General features: G+C 44.6%; 1 protein-coding gene across 1 annotated transcript in view; it reads right to left on the bottom strand.

Annotated features, from left to right (window-relative positions):
- Positions 1 to 17159, bottom strand: part of XXYLT1 (xyloside xylosyltransferase 1) — a 166565-nt gene that overhangs the window by 142955 nt on the left and 6451 nt on the right. Inside the window, exon 2 of the mRNA XM_066601709.1 lies at positions 2978 to 3125. Within this exon, the coding sequence (XP_066457806.1) occupies positions 2978 to 3125 (148 nt within the window). The remainder of the gene's footprint in view (positions 1 to 2977; positions 3126 to 17159) is intronic.

The following is a 17159-nucleotide window of genomic DNA, read 5'->3' as shown; positions in this document are numbered from 1 at the left end:
GGGTTCAATCCCTGCATGGTTCAGGTAGCCAGCTCAAGGTTAACTCCGCTTTCCATCCTTCCGAGGTCGGTAAAATGAGCACCCAGCTTGCAGGGTGAAGTGGGGGGGGGGGGGGTAAAAGACGACTGGGGAAGGCAATGGCAAACCACCCCACAAAAACAGTCTACCAGATGTGACGTCACCCTAAGAGTCAGTCATGACTTGGTGCTTGGGCACTTTACCTACTCTTTTTAAATGGGTCCATCACTCCTAACAACGGTGCCAACTGTCTCTAGTTGACGGACAAAAACTGTTGAAGCTGCTTGTGCTTATTAGGCGAACAGATGATCCTCTCTACTAGTTGTCTGTGGAGGGCGCACTGAGCCAGGAAGTCTTGTGTGCGAGTTCTCACACGTCGACTGATCTCAGCATTTTCTAAACAGTCTGGTCAGAACGGCCTAGGTGAGAAATTCATCAACATGACCATCCAGCACCCCTTCTCAAACTCTGTAAACTGAGTGAAATCTGAGTCGTAGAGGTGTCTAGTGGTCAACAAGCTCTACACAAGTGGAAAAAGAGGTCCACTACAAACAAATAGCTAGGGAGAACCTTTTTATGGGCCAAGAGCGGAACTGCTTTTAGCGCCTCAGATGACAAGACTGTTCATCTAATCACACCACAACTCTAATCATTTGCATATCTGCCTGAGATGTAACTGCATGCCGAGTTTTGCAGCAAAACAACTCCTCCTTCTAGGTGCTTGATTCTTTTTTTGACAAAGTGTTTTAACTCCCGATCTTGCAGCCTCTGGTATATGTAGCCCAAGACATTTACAACACTAAATGACAGCAGCATTTTCCTTAAAGGCACAACAAATTACTGTGATCTGTAGAGAGAATATTTTAAAAATATATACCCTCTAACGCATTATAGAACGTTTATGGTAAAACAAATACGAAAGAAATGAAAACTGAGTGCACATGTAGAAGGAATCAAATACATGGCAAGAAAAGGCCACAAACAGACCATAAAAATTATCAAAAATTCCAATTCACTTGTATTTTACGGTTCTTTGTTCCGGAATATGTTGCAACAATTTTGTCACAAAAAAAAAAGTAATACATGGAAATTCTACACATTTTATGGCTTCACCCCATCACACATAGAATGTGAAAATCTGGGAAAATTATTCCAGCAAGTATCATAGGTACATGCGAGTACGGTTTCCATTAACACACCACACTCTGGATAGATTTCTTTAGCTCTAAAAGACTTTACCAGCTCTGGATTTTTTTTTTTTTAATTTCAAGGGTGTTGTATATCCTTAGATGTTGCTACTGCTGGTTCCGTCTTCTAGATATACCTAATTGACTCATTTTTGATAGCCTTGATGTTAACTGTAAGCGGATCTAGAAATCTATCAGGTTGGTGGATCCACTCCAGAGATCCCTAGACCCACTAAATTTGCTACCCAGGTGTACCCCGTCTCCACTTTGCATGTAGTGGGTAGGCTTTGAATGGTGCCATAAATATAAAAAAAAGCATAGTTTTCCAGATTCGGTTTTTACCATATCTAAATGTTATGCACCCTAAGAATCCACCAATTATTATTGTGCCTCTAAAAAGGCCATAATGGCTGCCCAATTAGGTTACTGGGCAAGGTTAATTAAAATGGGGTTTACAAGGTTAAAAAAAATAAAATAAAAATAAAAAAAAATAAAAAAAGTTACATCACCGGTCCCAGGTCCCCACAATTTCAGTGCTCTGTTCTCTCAGCTTGGTCCTTTTACAGGCTGCAAAATAAGCCTGTGTACAAAACATCACCGGCTGCTGCAGCCACAGATCTCAGTAGTCGACCACAGAGACCCATTTACTGAGGCAGCTTCTAATGTGCCGTCAACAGGACTGCAGCCCGAAAACACAGCACTGGTGGCAAGATCAGAGGGGCGCCGTGGGAGTTGTGGGGGATGGGCGAGCATAGCCTCAAATATCTATATAATATTTTATGTTGGAAAACCCCTTTAACATAGTTTATGTGGCCAAAAACATGTGGACGCTGCTCCTCATCACTGAGTTCAGCTGTTTTAGCCACATCCATTGCAAATAGGTCTGTAAAATAAAGAGTCTTACCAAAGAGCTCAGTAACTGTAAAGGGCATCTGGCAGCACCTTTGAGTGCTCAAATGTGAAGGAACGGGAGGTCTTAGGAGGTATGCTTTATACTTGCCCAGTTCCCCGAAGCACTTGAGGCACGCACAGTCTGACTCTCTTCAGATGGCGCTCTGCGCACGCTCTCCCACAGAGATGAAAGGAAGAGAGCATGCACATAACCTTCTAAAATCAGTCAAGCTGGGTTTCCATGCAAAGTTAGTGGAGACATAGCACAGGAACAGGGGACTGGGGAAATATAAAACATACCACCCTAGACTCCCCATTCCCTCATCTTCCAGCACCATAATGTAGTTTATGGTGCTCTAAAGGGCATATGTTGGCATCTTTTAACATGGCATGTCGAAGAAGTCACCTTTGCCACAACAAGGCTTGATGAGTTTAGAAGAAGGAATCCCAGTGGTCTGCACAAAACCCATACCTCAACCCCATCAAACACGTTTGGGATCGATTGGAGTGCTGATTGTGAACCAGACCTCGACATGCAACATCAGTAAATATTCTCAATAATGTTCTTTTGGCTAAATGGTCAAGAATTCCGGCAGCCACTTTAAAATCTTGAGGAAAACATCCCGAGAGGAGAGGAGGCTGTTACAGGCGAAAATGGGGCCAAAACTTTATATTTGTTTTGAAATGGAACTTGTAAACTGGTCTAAATTGTATGAATGGAATAGATCAGCAATATCATACAAGATCAATGATTACATGAAATGTAAGGCACACATCGATAGTTAGTGGTCTGGTATGTACAAAGAACTTCAACTATAGGAAAAAAGATTTATACAATAATTTACATTGTACTTTTCAGGCTGTATGACCTAAACCATTACCTTTTGGCATTATCTGGTGTAGAGCAACAGAGAGGAAAAAGATGGAATCGCTGTAGTAAGTTCCAGTGCCGGCACTGAAGAGTTTCTGCATGGCTTCTACTATTGGAAACAGCTTCTCTGTCAGGGTGCTGACGTCATGGAAAATCACCTACCGGGCAGAGTAAACAAGCATTAGCAAAAAGAACGTTAGATTGTCTCTCACTAAACACATATTGGCCTTTATAACAATGAGATGAGAGACAAATAGATAAATAGAGGTAGTCAGTTACAATTAATATACAAATCTAGTACAACGTTTCAGAACGACAACATGTAAAGTCCTTGGATAACAAACAAGTGAGGAGAGCAGGAACTAAAGCAATACTTAACCCCCTAACAGTCACATTAAAATTGGAAAAACATGCCTGAAAAGGTCTATTTTTTTGCTGAAGATTTGGGTTTATGTTTCATAAGTTGCCTTAAGTCCATTTTAAACCCTTAGGCCTCATGTCCACGGGCAAAAGAAGAATTAAAATCCGCAGCGGATTTTCTCCTGCCCGCGGATCCGCATCCCATAGGGATGCATTGACCACCCGCGGGTAGATAAATACTCGCGGATGGTCAATAAAAGGGATTTTAAAAAAACAAAACTGGAGCATGAAAAAATCTGGACCATGCTTCATTTTCGTGCGAGTCTCCCGCAGGCTTCTATTGAAGCCTATGGAAGCCGTCCGGATCCGCGGGAGACAAAAAGCGGAATTTACTCACCCGCTCCGGATCTTCCCTTCGCCGCGGCTTCATCTTCTCTCCGTCGCGGCCGGATCTTTTTTCTTCGGGCCGACGCATGCGCGGGGCACGCAACCGACGTGCCCTGCGCATCCGCCGGGCCGAAGAAAGAAGATCCGGCCGCGACGGAGAGAAGATGAAGCCGCGGCGAAGGGAAGATCCGGAGCGGGTGAGAGGTGAGTTAATTCTTATTTTTAGGCCTCATGTCCGCGGGGCAGGAGGGACCCGCTACGGATTCTCCATGGAGAATCCGTAGCGGGCCTGATTTTCCCCGTGGACATGAGGCCTTAGTGACATAGTTTTAGCCTTTAATTTATTAGTCAATGCAACTGTATGACAGCTGGTATTTTACAGGACAAATTCCAATTTTTAAAGGAGCCAAATTCAGGTAGATAAAGGAACATAGTATTTTAAAAAATTGAAGGGAAAAAAAAGAGACTTTTCCTGCAATGTTGATCGAGAGGAATGCAAAAAAGCTCAGAGGTTAAAGTCACTTTTCCTAATTTTGGGGGGGGGGGGGGGGGGGGAATTCCTTCTGACTCCAATCTGAAGTTATTAATGAGTATAACATATAATACTGTATCACTCAACAAAGACATCCAGGCCTTTCTTGAACTCTTTGAGTTTACCATCAACGCATCCTCAGGAAGAGAGTTCCATAGTCTCACTGCTCTTACAGTAAAGAACCCCCTTCTATATCGGTGTAGAAACCTTCCTTCCTCTAGTTACAGTCCTAGGTAGAAATAATGGGAGAGTTATCTGTACTGTCCCCAGTGAACAGGAGTCGCTCATTTTTAGGCCGCCTGCACACGGGCGGAAATCCCGCGGCGGGATTTCCCGCGGGATTTCCGCCACTGAAAGTTTGCATAGGAGTGCATTACAATACGCACTCCTATGCAGACGGCCGCGCGAAATCTCGCGCGGCAAACAAACCGCGGCATGTCCTATTTTTGTGCGGGGCTCGCACTCACCCGGCCGCCGGCTCCGGTCTGCGCATGCGCCGGCTACGCGGCAGCCGGCACATGAAAGAGCCGGGGCCGCCAGGCGCGGGTGAGTACGCGCTCATCACTGCAGGCTCTCGGGTCGGGTCCCGCGGCGAGAATTCTCGCTGCCGGATCCGACCCGCTCGTCTGCAGGTGGCCTTTGTAGAACTAAAATCAAGCGACTCTGACAAGTGTCGGCAGGCGTGTGTATGTGGGACAATTATCACCCAAATACTCTGTTTCCAGTGAGAATTCGAGTGATAAATCACCCTCTGTAAAAGGTATCTTAATTCTGGGAGTTCAAGTCTTCCTCTCGCTTTTGGCTTTGTAATTGAAAATTTGCATAGTCAAGGTCTCATTGGCTTGCACAAGATTCTTCAAGGAGCAGAATCTGAAAACCATCTGATAATTATCATATGTTTAGACAGTACTATGTGTAAATAAATATCTAATGGACTCAGACACCAGGATGCCTACCGATTTAGGCTGGGTTCACACAGGGCGGATTTGCTGCGGTTTTGCCGAGCGGAATTTCGCTGCGGCAAATCTGCCCGTGGCCGCTAATCTCGGGATTAGCCAGCCATGTGGACGAGATTTCTCAGAAATCTCGTCCACACGTGACGGCCAATCCGCTGCGGTAAGTCCGGCTGAAACCGCGGCTGCGGCTTCAAAAGATGCAGCATGTCTATTTATTGTTTACTTTCGTCACGGCCGCGCTCTCCTCTATAGGAGCGCCGGCCACAACGGAAAAGCGAGCGGCCGGGCCACTTCAAAGCCGCCGCTGTTTTTTTGCGGCGGTTCTCCCGGCGAAAATCTCGCGGTTTTTGCTGCGGCCAAACCGCGGGATTTCCGGCGGGAATACGCCCAGTGTGAACCTAGCCTTAAGCAAGTATTTCTTTGAGTACATCTGCAAGTAACAAGGGTGGCAGCTATTGCTTAATAGGAAGTTTCCAGGAAAAATACACGGTGCTACGCTTAGTATAGAGCAACAAGATGCAGTGCATGATGTCTTTCTGTGATGTACTTGAATTCAGAGTCAAGCCCCAAACCAGACATATGAAGCGGTCTGCAAATCATGTCCTATGAAGAACAGTTAAAGGATCTGGGAATGTTTAGTTTGCAGAAAAGAAGGCTGAGAGGAGACTTAATAGCGGTCTACATATATCTGAAGGGTTGTCACAGTGCAGCGGGATCAGCCCTATTCTCATTTGTACAAGGAAAGACTAGAAGCAATGGGATGAAACTGAAAGGGAGGAGACACAAATTAGAAAAAAAAACAACTTTCTGACAGTGAGGGTGATCAATGAGTGGAACAGGTTACCACGGGAGGTGGTGAGGTCTCCTTCAATGGAAGTGTTCAAACAAAGGCTGGACAAATGTCTGTCTGGGATGATTTAGTGAATCCTGAACTGAGCAGGGGGTTGGACCCAATGACCCTGGAGGTCCCTTTCAACTCTACCATTCTATGAATCTAGTATTAGAGTTTTTCCTGGAATGTTCCTTTAACCCTTTCCCAACATCTACTGTATATGTACTATGGAAGTCAAAGCCAAGTTTGAAGCTAAGCCTGCTCCATACTCAACAACTGCCAGCTATAAAACAGAGCCAACACCAGGCCACAATAGCTGGGGTCGGAGATAATTCTAATTTTCCCATTACACCCTGCCTCTGGCATGACATAATAGAACAGCCACAGACCAATGCACTGTAATACAGAAGGATTGCAGTGTATTGTAGAACGAATCAAAAAAGAGTGAATCCAATGACTTTTAGGCTGTGTGAACATACTCAGTATAATTTATTACAGAGAAGTGCTTCATTCTCCACTTATCAGTCACTTCTTTGGTTCTCTGCTGCCTGATCAGTCACTGAATTTACTGATATAGGCCGCCTGCAGACGAGCGGGTCGGATTCGGCGGCGAGAATTTTCGCCGCGGGACCCAACCCGAGCGCCTGCAGAGAACAGCGCATACTCACCCGCGCCCAGTTGCCCCGGCTCTTTCATGTGCCGGCTGCCGGGCAGCCGGCGCATGCGCAGACCGGAGCCGGCGGCCGGGTGAGTGACGTTTCTGTGCGAGGCTCTGCGAGCCCCGCACAAAAATAGGACATGCCGCGGTTTGTTTGCCGCGTGACATTTCGCGCGGCCGTCTCCATAGGAGTGCGTATTGTAATGCACTCCTATGCAGGCTTTGAGCGGCGGAAATCCCGCCGCGGGATTTCCGCCCGTGTGCAGGCGACCATAAATATATACACAGAAGTCTGCACAGCAAGAGAACAGGTTACAGCTGCAGGCCATAGTTATCTATGGAGAATAAAAGAAACTGAAGAGACAGACATTGCTTTTTCTAGTAAGTGTTTTATCTCAGCCCAGTCCTAGAGTTACAGCTACATTGCTCCTCACTGCTGTATAATACAGAGACCAAGAAGAGAGCTTGCTCCCTTATGTGTACAGTGAAGAGACATCATAACAACTAGTCTCCACTCATTCAATGAAAGACTTCAAACAGAGGCTGGACAGGGTACTGGTGTATCTTGCCACCACCGGATGTATGGGTGGAGACAGGGTTTGACAGTCCTCAGTAGAAGGCCACACCCCCAGTGGCTGATTGGCTCGTCCAGACGTGTTCTCCTGAGCTCTGCCACGCCCCTAGCAGGTGATTGGCCCTCCTGAGCTCTGCCTCATCCCCTCGGCACAGAAGCTTCACCAACTACTTCTGCAGGGTGCAGTGTGAGTGTCTAGCTCTACTTGCTAATTGAGCCACTGTCACAGTTCCCTGCACCCAGTCCAATCAGTGCTCCCTGTGGCTTGCGGCCAGACTCCAGGCCGGCCTCGGCACTGGCTTCCGGCTGCCCTCGGCACTGTCCTCCCCGCTGTGCTGGCACTCTGCTTCCCAGCTGCCCTCCAATGCATGGGCCGGCACTAGCAGGTAATCGGGACAGTTGAGGAGAAGGACCCATGACAGCGGCGATGCCTGGGACAAGCACCTTTCTTCCCTACAAGGCGCGGCAGTTTAGCACGGCACTTTTATTGCCAAAAAACACCGCTGAACACAGTGACCGTTGAACACAGTGACCACTGCAGAAGAGCACTCCCTAGCCAGGGCTCAGGAGGCAGCAGAGCACGGCTGCTATACCTACTTCAACTCCAGGGATCCCAGTCAACAGCACTAAATCCACAGCTGTGGGTGTAAGCAGGGAGTTCCCTGTCACTGATGCCGGCCCACCCTTGTCTCCACCCATAGTTACAGTGGAGACAAGATACACACTAGTACCACTGGACAGACATCTGGGATGATTTAGTGAATCCTGCACTGAGCAGGGGGTTGAACCCAATGACCCTGGAGACCCCTTCCAACTCTACCATTCTATGAAATGTGAGAATCTGACAGTTAAAAAAATAAATAAATTGAGCCTACAAAAGGGGAAAACAGCTAAAAAAAAAAGGCAAAATACAAGTGATATATTGAACAGGACTCCTGTTATTTCTCAGGAACACACAGAATAGCTTATTCTGAAAGGTCATATGAAAGTGTAGGTACGCTCTCTCTCTCTCTCTCATGATGGTAGGTGTTTTGTGTTCAGAACAAAATTTTAATTGTGAAATGCTGAATTTTTAAAGAATTTTTTATTTTTTTGTCTTCCTTTAAAGGTTTTCTTTCTGGCGAGACACAGGGCTGTAATATTATTTAAAGCTCACCTAACTATTGAGAATAAGCTGCTGGGTGTGTACATGAGGAATAACACTTTTTCTGGCCATTATAGAACTTGTCTCTTGCATTTTTCCCATCTGCAGGGTGTACATCTGATTCTCAATGTTCTCAGGACTATTAGAAGCCTGCTGCTCTGTTGTGTTCTATAGATTGCACAGAGAACTGCAGATTCTGGTCTCTGTAATACATACAGGCATAACATCCATCACGTAGGACAGTGTACAGCAAGACTGAGCAGTGATTTCAGTAGCTAAAACACAGTAAACAGTGACTTATTTGTCTATCCGATTCTTTCCTTCCCCCTCTGCTCTCTATACAATTTAATGAACACAATGACTCACCCTAGGGATGAGCGAGTATACTCGCTAAAGCACTACTCGCTCGAGTAATGTGCCTTAGCCAAGTATCTCCCTGCTCGTCCCTAAAGATTCGGGGGCCGCCGCAGCTGACAGGTGAGTTGCAGCGGGGAGCAGGGGAGAGCGGGGAGCAGGGGAGAGCGGGCGGGAGAGAGGGAGATCTCCCCTCCGTTCCTCCCTGCTCTGCCCCGCAGCTCCCCGCCCCGCGGCGGCACCCGAATCTTTCGGGACGAGCGGGGAGATACTCGGCTAAGGCACATTACTCGAGCGAGTAGTGCCTTAGCGAGTATACTCGCTCATCCCTACTCACCACCACCTCCTTAAAAACATTTTTAAAAAAACAAAAAAACAAACACATTTTTCCCTACAAAACCCCTTTTATTATAATGAAAAAAAAACAAAACAGATATCATTAGGTTTTTAATAACACCTACTATAAAAATACGTCTATTACCCATGTTGTGAAATGTGTAAGAAAAAAAAAAAAAAAAAAAGCTTGATGGATCTTGAAATGTGTTAATGCAAATACAGTTTATAAGGCATCATGTCCACAGGCGCATGGGATTTCACATGTAGGATCCCGCAGCGGAATCCCACCCTGCCCGCGGCCAAGGACACATAATTAATTACTTGTTCGGACTCGGCGTGGGTCTCCGGCTTCCCGTCTGGATCTTTTCTCTTTTTCAATGTAGAGGTGTGTGGAAGCGCTGCACGCATGCACATCTTAGTTTTCTTGAACTCCTGCTTCCCTGCAGTATCCGCAGCCGTTCGCAGCATCAACTACAGACAGGCCGCGGATCGGACAGCTTCCATTTACTTCAATAGAAGCTGTCCGTGCGGGATCCGCAGCAAAATGGAACATGCTGCGATTTGCTTTAATGCATTTGCGAATGCCCATGTATCCGCCGGGAACATGAGGAGGCATAAGTGTATTTGTTGCGCAAAGTAGTAAAACAAAAAAACTATATAAATTTGTTATCACTGTAATTGTAATGACCTACAGAGTAAAAGGTAACATTTCTAGAGAAAAAAAAAAACTTTTAAAAAGGTGGAAGTTCTGAGTTTTTTTTCTATCCCCCCCCCCCCCCCCGATCCAAAAAAAATGCAATAAAAAACTTGAAGAAATACGTAACCCAAAGTGGTAGCATTAAAAAAATACTCATCTCATATGGCCATTCTGACGAAACACAAATGCTATAGTTCTTAGAATGTAATGATGTGAAAACGAAAAAAAAAATCCTGGTCATTAAGGAACAAAGTAAGCTAGTCACCAAGTATGTGATATATACTCCCTCCCCCAACTACAGGCTGCTCCCAAATAGAACTCACAAGTAGAAAAGAAGTCATAAGATGTGCTACATTCAAACAGGTTTATCTGCCAGAACTAAATTCTCAAAAAGTTTCTGCCATTTCTAAAACTACTGTGAGTAAAGGTCACCGCCATTCAAGCATCAATAGGAGCGGATGAGACAGCGGATAGCTTCTGCTTGACACATACTGTAGAAATAGTCAAAATAATGTGCAGACTGACAAGGATTTTAGTTTTTTACCTCCAAGATGAAAGTATACCGATACGATACAGTTCTTAAAAGTATCTCTCCAGGATTACTTTGTGACGTCAGGCATACAGAAACATAACTAAATGCCAAGTGGTAGATGTGCAGGAGCAGCTAAACAACGACCAGTGAGTATCGCGCACAAGTCCTATTCCAGTTTAAAAAATACAAGTTAAAAAACAAAAAATTCCTAAAATTTCCAATATTTCCATAATAAAAAAAAACAAAAAACAAAAACACGACATAGTGCCCTCGCACTTGTAAAAGTCCAAAATATCATAAAAATTGCATTCCTCTGGTTAACATTGCCAGAATAGCATTTTTTTTAGCACCCCACAAAAATGAACTACTAATGGTCAAAAATCAAAACAAAGTGAACATGTCCTGGTTACCACACAATGCATGCTCTAAGAACAAAACAAAAGAAAAACACAATGGTGGTGTTTTATTTAAGCCAACTCAAAAATATTTAAAAGTTAAATTCCTTTACGCAGGAGGAATGCCTTCTACAAGGAGTAATCTCAGCAAAGCGGTTATCGCGAATGTGGTGCTGGAGTTGTAAAAAAAATGCTGGCAGTGGTGAACGCACCTGCGTGCATCAATGGGCCACCAGAGATCGAGCGCTCTGCTATCTCCGACGGTCCTACTGAAGTGAATGGAACAGAGGTGCGCATGCGCGTTCTCCACTAAAACGATACAACAGTTGGGTACGGTGTTAGCCAGCAGAGCAATCACTTTTTGTCCTCCACTACTCACACTTTGAGACCCACCAGGGCTGCATTCTTGGTATTGGCTTTAGTGAGACAATCCCTTTAAAGAGAATCTGTCACCTACTTTTAGCCCTATAAGCTGAACTTAGGGGGTTCAAAGGCGCTGACCTGCTGGGTCAGGAAATGTAAGTTTTATACTTGCCTTTCCCACTTTACCCCTGTTGTCAAGGCTCAAACCTGCCGCTGCATTGCATTGAGGCACATGCTAAGTAGTCCTCCACATTCTGTCTGTAGAATGGTAGGACTACTTGGCGCACATTTCAATTTAACGGGTTTGAGTGCAGACAATGGAGGAATGGCAGGGAAGTCAAATACGAAAGTTACATCCCTAGGCTCAATGGGTCAGCTACTATGAGCCCATAAGCTTAGAGGGCCACTAGTAGATGCTCTTTAAAGGGGTTGTCCCGCGCTGAAACGGGTTTTTTTTTTTTCAACCCCCCGCCCCGTTCGGCGCGAGACAACCCTGATGCAGGGACCGAAAGAAAAATCCGCACAGCGCTTACCTGAATCCCCGCGCTCCGGTGACTTCTTACTTACCGGCTGAAGATGGCCGCCGGGATCTTCTCCCTCGGTGGACCGCAGGGCTTCTGTGCGGTCCATTGCCGATTCCAGCCTCCTGATTGGCTGGAATCGGCACGTGATGGGGCGGAGCTACATGGAGCAGGCATCCTGCACGAGCGGCCCCATTGAGAAAAGAAGAAGACCCGGACTGCGCAAGCGCGTCTAATTTGGCCATTAGACGCCGAAAATTAGGCGGGCTCCATGGAAACGAGGACGCTAGCAACGGAGCAGGTAAGTGAAAAACTTCTGATAACTTCTGTATGGCTCATAATTAATGCACAATGTACATTACAAAGTGCATTAATATGGCCATACAGAAGTGTATAGACCCACTTGCTGCCGCGGGACAACCCCTTTAAGGCTGCAGGCACACAGTGTAGTGGAGGTGCATTAAAAACCACATGTATTTGCAATACTTTTCTGTGCAGTTGTAGTACTTACTAGAGCTACAATGAAAATCACAGCAAGGCGTCACGTGGTTTTTCTGATGCAGTTTTGATCGCACCTCAACAGCACCATGTGAAAAACAGCCTAATTAAAAGGTTGACTTAAAAAAAAAAAAATGCAACTCTTCAAAAAATGTTCTACAGGAAAGTCGACATACTGGGAGAGATGAATAAAACGGTCTATTTGTTGCCTATAACAACCAACCATAGCTCCGCTTTCATTCCTCAGTGTTCTGGAAAAACGAAATCTGCTCTAGAATTGGTTGCTATGGGCAACAAAGTTTTTCTTTCAGGGTGCGCTCACACATCACTGATTGGACGCAGATTCTCAACAGTTTTCACCCATTCGAATGAATTCAAATTGAAGGGGTAAATCTGCACCACAATCCATGGCAAACCATTGACACATGACACAGCAGAAATGCTGCACATCTTCCATAGTGGAAAATTCTGCTGCAAAATAAGCAGTATTTCCGCACCAAAATCAAATTCCGTACAATTGGTGCAGATTTTGACTAGTACACAGCTGTGGATTTGTAGCCGTTTTGAAGGACTACTGCTAAGGGTTAACACTGGCACGCCAAAATGGATACAAGAAAAAAAATAAAACTAGTATAAATGTTACAAATGGAAAATGTTGCATTGCACAAGAAGTTTCTTCAATATTAAGCAATGTATTCATCATTATTACATTCAGCTCCTGGATTCTCTGTCCGGCCCACTTCCTGAGAACAAACTAGTTGTTTCCACAGACAGGTCAGGAGATTTTGTTTTTCTGTATCCCACTCAGCTGTGAGTTTTAGTCTAGCTGATGGCTCCTTGTCCCAGCGGCCCCAGCAGTTCAGGCACATGATTTACAGGACATTGGGAAGTCAGCGAAGCAAGTTTTTTTTTTTTTGCCAGGAGTACAAAGCTTAAAAAACATACAACCACACTGTTAGGACTCCCATGTGACTCCAATGTGAAAAAACAACAGCGGGTGCTAAAATCGTAATGATAACCTGTCTTACAACAGATGGGAGATATTAACTCTAGGAATGCTGGGAAGGATTTTCTTGCTGAGCCCGTGTCATTTTCAGAATTAAGGTCTGCAAAATCAATAGCAGGATACGGTAGAGAACATGAGAAATAGGGCATCACCATAGTGACCAGCCAGTAGAGCAAGTTAAGGGGAAAAGGCCGGCACTGGAACAACCAAGTGAAGAGGGATCACTGCTCAGAGTTACAAGTCAGCAGCAACACTTCCCTGAGCGTGGGAGCAGCCAGAATGCATCACCTGCAGGGCTCTAGTGACACCGGCTGGAGCTCAAGCCTTCCTACACAACGCACAGAACTCCAAAACAAGTCAATTACACTCCGTTCACATCATTATCATACAGCTGGAGACATGCTTTTAATTTTTTTTAAACTTCTACTAAAAAAAATAATATGTACTACTAGAAAACAGATCAAACAGGAGAACTTTTATTAGGCAGGCCCAATACCCGGGTTCTGGTACCATACAGAAGCAGAGATAACTATACTCACATGGTTAGGCACATCATAAAGGGCTATAGATTCTACAGCATAAAAACAACCGGACTTAATGTTTAACTCCTTAGTGACCGACCGATTTTTTCATTCCCCCCGCTTGCTAGTTTGAGCAATAATCGTTGCGTCTAAACGCGTGGCCATCATGGACTGCTAGTTGATCGTTAAATTCAAGCCAGCCTAAAAATCATTGTGCGGTCTTATCAGGACCGCGCGCTGAGTTCTCCATTAATAGTGCTAAATATTGTTTTAGCCATTTAACCCGTCGGAGAACAAAGGAGCTGAACGCAGATAAGAGCCCTCCGGCTATTAACTGCATTAAGCTAAAGGCTTCATTTGCACACTAGTAAGCTAAGTAACTGAGTAGCTACTTAATGATCGCTCAAAGCTGTGACCCAAACTGTCATTTGCGCGATCATCGGCCCGTGTAAATGGGCCTTTACTCAACACATTGTCATTGGAAACGCACCGCATAGATACAGACTTTCCACAAACTGTGGTTACAAAGTATACAGAATATTTCAGCTTGCAAATTGAGTTTATCTCCTAAAATGGAAACCCTGATAATTTGCAATCCTGTCTGTCTAGGATCTATGTGTATTTGATTCAGGCAAGATACGTAGCATCACTCCATAATGCCTTAAGCAGAACTCATAAAAGATTTTTTTTTTTTTTTTTTAACAATAAAACAGTATATGAGTGGTTTTACACAGTTTTTAGGAAAATTTATTTTTTAATGCTTTTTTTGCCACGATTATCCCTGCAAAAAGGTCATTATGAAGTTATGAAATGTACTACAAGCAGGGATTTTTTGTGGTTCACTTTTTCTTCACTCTCAAGGCTTATTCACATGTTCATAGGAGTTTTTACATGTGCACACCGACACCATAAAAACGCGTGAACGGGCGCACAAATCTAACATTTGTGGGTCCATACAGACGGCACAGGCCCGGCGCGTGGAGACGGTTTAGCTCTATTAAGCCATCTCCCCCTTCCCTCCCAGACTCTCTGCCTCTCTCCTCCTCTCCAGGCTGTTTGCAACGGGAGGGGCAAAATGGAGGCAGAATCAAGCTCCTGCCCCTTGTCCACAACCAGCAATGGGACAAAGCGGAGCGCAGCTCAGTCCCCTTCGATTGCAAACAGCTAGAGGGGAGGAGAGAGAAGGATAAAAGGGGGAAGGAAGGGTGTTTAGTAGTCACTAAACTCTCTCCCACCTCCGGCCACTGTCATAGGCTCTCATAGGAGTCTATGGAGTGGCCAACATATTCCGGCAGGTAAGATAGTCTTGGAACTATCTTTCCCCCTGGCATAAAATCGTTCGGCGCTATATTGGCCGGATGAGCGCTTTTACATCATGGAAATACACTTGTGTTATCTGATGCATTGGAATCCAATGCATCAGCTGGTAGCATATATTAACCAGACGTGAAAACGGCAACCGATATACGCTTGTGTGAATAAGCCTTAAATGTGTTTTTCAGTTTATGACTTTTTAAATGCTACAAGGTCCAGGAATGGCATTTTTCGTATTTCCCACAGACTGGTGTAAAAATAAACAAAGCTATGGGAAAAAGAAAAGCTTGTAAGGATGCATGAATGTCGAGTATGACCACTGGTCCCATGTCCCCGTCCTACATAGTACAGCGATTGTACACATCTAGCACCGTCCACTAAACTCTATGGCACTGCCGGAGATAGCCAAGTACAGTGCAGAGGCTATAGGTTAAAGAGAGCTTATATGTTTTTTTACTAATTATAGGTTAAAGAGAGCTTATATGTTTTTTTACTAATTAAAACCAGATGGTGAAACCTATTCCATGTTTCCAATCTGCTTTTACTCTCAGATTGTACATTTTTTAAAGTTTTTTCCTGTACATGACTACAGGGGCGGCCATCCTACCCCAGCTGCAGTTAGCAGCATTTAGAAATATGCTTTGCAGCAGAACTCATCGCCTGTAGGCACAATAGACCACAGGGACTCTGACTGTTCTAGGCATGCTCTGTGCAGGGAGGGGGAGGGTGCGAGCTGTGACCATCAATGTGATCATTTGTCATCTATGTATAGAGCTGTCACCTTTCATTGTAATCATGCCTGTGATAATGATATGACTACTGAAAGGTTTTCTCTACAGTACATGAAGTGTCCAACACTTATTAGGCTTAGAGCTCAATGTGAAAGCTACAGGATGTTAAGGCTTTATTTTTTATTTGTTTAATAGATAGGGACATCAGAAAAATAAAAAATAAAAATGTAACAAAAACTTGATTCTTAGATGTCACTTTCTGGTAACACATTCTCTATAAAGTACTTGACTTCTGACTTAAGTCACTTATCTGAAGACGGTGAATTACTTATACAGTCTATGACATTTTGATATTCGTTCTTGGATTAAAATCGCAGCTACAGATGGGGAAGGTTTCACCGGCTTCCTATCCACATATCCTGTCCTTGCGCCGACTTCCTGCCCCTCCCTGCACACTGCCATTTAGCGCTATAGTTCAGAGGTACTGTAATGCAAACATCTTATGTGTGGGCTTATTTGTCACAAACTAAGAATCCAAGCACATAACGCTAGAAAACTGGCATCCTTGGTGCTAGCAGCGAACCCGTCACATTGACAATGCAGTCTAGTCTAAGGGCAGCAGCCGCCGAAAAGATTAATATATAATTTTGTGGGAAGACAGTCAGTGTAACTTGTAATGCATCTAAACCCATGCTTATTCTGAGCTTAGGAGTCCAGTGGGCGGTCCTATCCCTGATTTTACATTAACTGTATGTTCGTTAACCCTTTCCCCTGCAGTCGGTTTTGGCAGTGGAATCCGACCAAGTGCCCAGCCGGTGACCCCCCGCATACCCATCTGATGGTCTTATACTCTGTACTGCGGATAGCCCTGCCGTTGCACTATATATTACCGGGCTTTCTGCACCGGGCTTATTAAGACTTTGGGCAAGTGCTGCATGCATGCCTATTCGGGTATTAAGCACAGCTCCATACGCCTTCAAGGTAATGTATGATGTAAGCCTTAGTTCTGACCATGCATACATTTTTGGTGTAAATTATACATAAAATCAGCCTGTCCGAGTGACCATGCCTACTCCAAAGAAACTTCACCCACTTTTTGAAAAGTGTTGGGGCCGCTGTAAGAGGAAGTCAAAAGATTTTTGTGCAAGCGGGGCTTGCACAAAAGTTTGCAACTTTTCTACGCTAGTAGTCTGGCATAACCTGCTTGTATGTGTCCCCCTATATTCAGTATGACAGGTTCTGTTTAACCACTTTAGGACCAGAGATGTATCTTTATTTTCATTTTTTTGTCCCCACATTCCAATAGCCACAACTTTTTACTTTCTCCATAGCCGTATCAGGATTTGTTTTTTGCGAAACGAGTTTCAATGTACCATATAAGGTATGGAAATACCCTTTAAAATTTTTCAAAAGTGGGGAGAAATTAAAAAGAAAAAAAAAAAAATGCAATTGTGAAATTTTTAGTGGGTTTAACTCTTGCA

This window comes from Eleutherodactylus coqui, chromosome 1, assembly GCF_035609145.1.
Source record: "Eleutherodactylus coqui strain aEleCoq1 chromosome 1, aEleCoq1.hap1, whole genome shotgun sequence".
NCBI classification, from domain to species: Eukaryota; Metazoa; Chordata; class Amphibia; order Anura; family Eleutherodactylidae; genus Eleutherodactylus; species Eleutherodactylus coqui.
The sequence above is the reverse complement of the archived record's forward strand: the minus strand, read 5'-3'. Positions and strand labels throughout refer to the sequence as shown.